Source organism: Elephantulus edwardii, unplaced genomic scaffold, assembly GCF_000299155.1.
Source record: "Elephantulus edwardii isolate Elephantulus edwardi_28Jun2011 unplaced genomic scaffold, EleEdw1.0 scaffold00222, whole genome shotgun sequence".
Classification (NCBI taxonomy): Eukaryota; Metazoa; Chordata; class Mammalia; order Macroscelidea; family Macroscelididae; genus Elephantulus; species Elephantulus edwardii.
This window is the reverse complement of record NW_006399972.1, coordinates 2,061,760-2,067,136: the sequence shown is the minus strand read 5'-3', so window position 1 is coordinate 2,067,136 and position 5,377 is coordinate 2,061,760. Positions and strand designations below refer to the sequence as shown.

General features: G+C 39.4%; 1 protein-coding gene across 1 annotated transcript in view; it reads left to right on the top strand.

Annotated features, from left to right (window-relative positions):
* Positions 1 to 5,377, top strand: part of SLC30A9 (solute carrier family 30 (zinc transporter), member 9) — a 111,603-nt gene that overhangs the window by 65,507 nt on the left and 40,719 nt on the right. The window contains exon 8 of the mRNA XM_006898178.1: positions 1,533 to 1,600. Coding sequence (XP_006898240.1) covers positions 1,533 to 1,600 — 68 coding nt within the window. The remainder of the gene's footprint in view (positions 1 to 1,532; positions 1,601 to 5,377) is intronic.

Genomic DNA, 5,377 nt, shown 5'->3' with positions numbered 1-5,377 from the left:
CAACTCAATGGCACATAACAACAACAACAACTCTGGAGAGGTCCCTGACAGTAGATTTTCCCAATGCAATTCGTCTTTTGATTTCCTGACTCCTGGTGTTAAGAGTGTTGATTGTGGAGCCAAGTAAGGTGTAATTGTTAACAACCTCAATCTCTCTCCATCTATCATGGTGGTGTCAGTTGGCCCAGTACTTTAAAAAAAAAAAAGCACAACTAGCCAAACTTTTTTCTCATAAAAAGTTTTCAACATACATGAAAAATAGAAAAAATAAATTATAGATATACTCATTACCCAGCCTCAGTAATTATCAGCATTTTGTCATAATTCTTATGATGCAGCTCTTCAGTTGTTAAGAGTTTGGAGAACACTCATACGTTGCTTCTGTGAAAAATAATTTGGTGATTGTTTAAAACATTGATAATAGAATTGTTTGTCATGTAGCCTAGCAATCTACTCCTAGGTATGCCCAAAATATATCAAAATGCATGCCTAAAATAATTGAAAGCAGCAACCCAGATACATGTACACTGATATTCATTGAAGCATTAGTTGCAATAGTTAAAAGAGCGAGCTCTGGTGGCCTGGTAAGAAAGTGCTACAAACCCAAAGGTGCTGGTGGCGGTGGTGGTTGTTACGTGCCTTCAAATCACTTACAACTCATAGTCGCCCTAGGAACAGCAGCTCTGAAGCCTGCCCTGTCCTGAGCCATTCTTAATGACTCTGACACACTTAACACAAAGGTAGGTCCTTAAAATTCACTAGCTGCTTATTGAGGGAGGTGTGGGTAATCTCCACCTGTGCAATTTAATCTCTGAAAAAACACTGGAGGGTCAGGTCTGAGTCATTTCTAACTGGATAGCACATAACAACAAAAGAAGAAAGCAAGCAAAATGACCCATCAGCAGAAGCAATGTATGAGTAGAAAACCAGTTGGCCAAATATAGAAGAGGCTGGGTCAGATTTAGATTGTTGTGGAAAGTGATAGCATTCTAGGAGGAGAAAACACACGAAAAAACACAGTATACCGCCACAGAGCAGCAAAAGAGAACATACAAAACTTAATTAATGAAAAATATTTTCTTTGGTTACATTTCCTTACTTTTAACTTTTATCTACTTTGTAATGAATACATTATTATCATTTGCAATCTGGCCTTGAGAGATTGATCATGAGTTAAACTTGAGTGGTAGACTTGCTGGTAGTTGTTTTAAAGACTAAGAAATTGCTAAAGTATATGAGTCTTAAAACTTTATCAATAGTTCTTGTGTAGCCAGCTCAGAGCATTCCTGGAACTAGATAGGAAGTGAATTTCAAGAAAACAATTTAGATTCTGAAAACGGGTCCAGATGTAATTTGAATTTCTGTTTTCCCATCTTTTAAAGAGTAAATTCTGAAGAAAAATAATGAAATCTGTAAACACATTTATTCATATGTTTTAGTGGAGGAGGAGGGGTTTTTTTGTGCGTATTAAAGTACCAATTATAGTGCTTCTCAGGCAAAATTTTGGGGTTTTTCCTTCTTGTTTTTCATAGCCACGCTCCGGGACAACCTCAGTGTTTCTCAAGGGACCAGGAAAAGTGGTGATGGTTGCTATTTGCATGTAAGTACCAAAAAAAAAAAAAAGAGAGAGATACATTATTATACAATCTAAATGTGTTTATTTTGAAAGTTTATGTCCTTGAGTATGTAAAGTAATTAATTACATGATAGCTTAGAGGGAACTCTGGTAGCCTATTAGGTAAGCAGTTGTGTTGCCAACCCAAAGGCTGGTGGTTTTAATCCACCTGCTGCTCCATGGGAAAACGGTGGGTAATCTCTAGTGTGATATTCTATTGTTGTGTACCATCTAGTGAGACCTAGCCCATAGGTGATCTTCTAGCAGGGAGGGGATTGCACACCTTTTTCCCACCGAGCAGCTGGTGAAGTCAAACAATTTACCTTTGTGTTGGTAGTATAATCCCTTACTACTAAGCCACTAAAGCTCCCAAAAACCCACTGGAGGGTCAGCTTAGACAGCAGCCAGTTTTGAGATAAAGAACTAGACATTTATATTGATCTAGGAGGAAGATGCACAAGTCCTCACTGTGAGTAAAGTTGTGGTACAAGTACACATAAACACCTAAGGTGTATAACTTAATGTGCTTAAAATCTTAGAAAAATTGCTACTTGAAAATTCGTTTTTATTTTTACTGATATTGGTTGTGTTTTAAAAAGTTGAATTCATCAAGATTACTTTTAGACTATGAAACCACTTGGGTTATATTTACTTGTGCACTTGTTATTTGCGTTGCCGTTTCCCAAGAACATTTTATACTTATAGGTACACTATATTGTTGTTGTTATGTGTGGTCGAGTCATCTGAGACTCATAGTGACCCTACTCACAGTAGCTCTGAACCCTGCTCTATCGTGAGCCAGTATCACTGTGTCTGACACACCTACCCTCATTGCCCCAGTTACCCCAGTTAATTGTGTCAGTCCATCCCATCCAGGGTCTTCATCTCCTTTGCTGTCCCTCAACCCTTCCAAGCATGATTATCTTGGCCTCCAAGAAGCAGCTTGGTTTCACCCTTTCCTGAACAGACCTGTTAGTTCGCTTGGCAGTCCATGGTATGCACAGTACTCTTCTCCAGCACCACAGTTAGAAGGCATCAGTTCTTCTTCTGTCATCCTTGGTCATTGTCCAGCTCTCTGATGCATAACAAGTAATTGTGAAGACCATGATCTGAATCCGGTGCACCTGAGTCTCTGGATTGACGTCTTTGCTTTTCAGCACTCTGGAGAGGTCCCTGACAGCAGATTTTTCTAATTCAGTTCTTCTTCATTTACTATCAACAATGTTGTTGTTGTTGTTGTTATGTGCTGTCAAGTCTCCTGTGATTCATAGTGACCCTATGTACAAGCAGCTCTGAAGCCTGCCTTGTCCTGATCCAGTCTCACTAATTATGACTTACATACTAACCCCAGTTGCCTCAGTTACTGTATTAATCTTTGTCATCTGAGGTCTTCTTCTCCTGCACTGTCCCTCCACCCTTCTGAGCATGATGTCCTTCTCCAAGGACTGGTCTCTCCTGGCCATGTGCCGCAGGTATGTGAGGCAGGGCTTCAAAATCTTAGCCTCCAAGGAGAAACTTCGTTTCACCTTCTCCAAGACAGACCTAGTTATTTTCTTGGCAGTACGTGGTATGTTCAAGACCTCCAGCACCACAACTCAAAGGCAGAGATTTTTCTTTCATTGTCTAGTTCTCTGAAGCATAACAAGTAGTTGTGAAGACCATGGCCTGGATTAGGCACACCTTAGTCTCTAGACTGACATTGTTGCTTTTCAGTACTCTGAAGAGGTCCTTGATGGTAGATTTTCCCAGTGCAGTTTGGCTTTTCTTTTCCTGACTGCTGATGTTAAGAGTGTTGATTGTGGAGCCAAGCAAGGTGTAATTGTTAACAACCTCTAATATCTTCTCTATCCATCCTGATGCTGACAATTGGCCCAGTGGTGAAAATCTTGTCTTCTTGATGTTGAGCTTCAATCCTTATTGAAGACTAGTCCTTGACCTTCTGCAGCAAGTGCTTCAGGTCTTCTTCAGTTTCATCAAGCAGGATTGTATCATCTGCATAACGTAGGTTCACAATACATTCTGTATAGTAGGATTTTACATGATATGAATATTACATCAACACCTATGTGTATGTGTGTATGCATGTTTATTTTGGGGAAGTAGTTTGTGCTGCTGTGTGTCCACAAGTCACTTTAACTCATTGCCATCCTCCACCATCTCCTACCAGCCTAAGCTCATTGGTACAGTCACTGTGTCAGTCCATCTTGTTGAGGGTCTTCCATTCTGTAACCTTTCACCTTTCCTAATATGATGTCTTTTTCCAAGGTTTAGCCTCTGTTGACACCATGCTCCAAGTATTTGAGATGAAGTTTCATCATCCTTACCTCTAAGAAGCACTTGGTTTGCACTTTATCCAGGACAGACATATTTGTTCTTTTGGCTATCCATGGAATAATCGTTATTCTTCTCCAACACCACAATACAAAGTCATTGATTTCTTCTCTCATCTTTATTCATTGTCCAACCTGCTGATGCATAGTGTATAATTGGAAATACCATAGCTTGGATCCCTTGCACCTGAGTCTTTAAACTGGCACCCAAGCCTTTTAGCTCTTTGGAAAGGCCTTTGACTGCATATTGTCTTATTGCAACATGTCTTTTCATTTCTGGATCCAAGTAAAGTCAAATCATTGAGTCGTTGAAGACTTCTGTTATTTTCTCTATCTATCATAATGTTGCCAATTGGTCCAGCAGTGGTGAGAGTTTTCATTTTCTTGATGTTGAGATATAATTCATTTTGAACTATAGTCTCTTATCTTCTGCACTAATACTTCAAGTCCTCTTCACTCTCAGAAAACAAAATTGTGTCACTGCATAACACAAGTTATTGCTACATCTTCTCTGATCCTGATGTCATATTCTTCTTCATATAGTCCAGCATCTTGAATGATTTGCCCAGCATACAGATTGAATAGGTATGGAAAAAGAATACATTTCTGACACTCAACTTTCTTGATTTTAAACCACGCAGTGTTACTTGCTCTGTTTGGACAGCTGCTTCTTGGTCTATGTACAGATTTTGCATAAGCATGTGTGAAGGAGAGAAGTAGCTTTTTTGGGCTGGGGTGAGCACCTTAGGTGAGTGCTTAACCATTTTCCACCCAGCTGTCAGTATCTTTTCTGTTAAGCCAGCTCCAGGATATGGCAGTTTGCTTATGATAGCCTGTCAGGGGCAGAAGGGAATGGTGCAGTGTGAGGGTGACAGAATCAGGGCTGTGGCATCTGGGCACAATACTTTCTATTCATACCCAAAAAACCATATTCGGGGAAAACTCGAAATAGGGATGTGAATGTCACAGGAGCTGAGAAGAACAGGGCTATATGTTTTTATTTAGACACTACTACTGTAGAGTAAGTTACTTCTAGGCAGAAGTGGGGTCCAGACTTGAAGAAAGAGATCTGAGATCCTGGTATTTACATAGTTACAAAGCCTTGTCTCATGGACATATATGTGCTTGGACATTGCGCTAACAGATGCTAAGTGAGTTCATACCTGTAAATATATGTCCCCATATATTTTTTTGGTAATGTTTTATTTATTTTAAACAACATACAGCAAAAAAGGGAAGTAATATACATAGCATAAAGACTGGTGAAGACTGGTGAAATGCAAGGGATATATTAATAATCATTACTGTTAGAATCTGAGTATCCACCTTCTCAAAGTAACAAGTGACGCATCTGTGAACTTCTGTAGTGACTTGAGAAGGCTTGATTAATATTGTTTTATCTTTGCCTTTTGCATCTGTCTTCTTTTTTTTT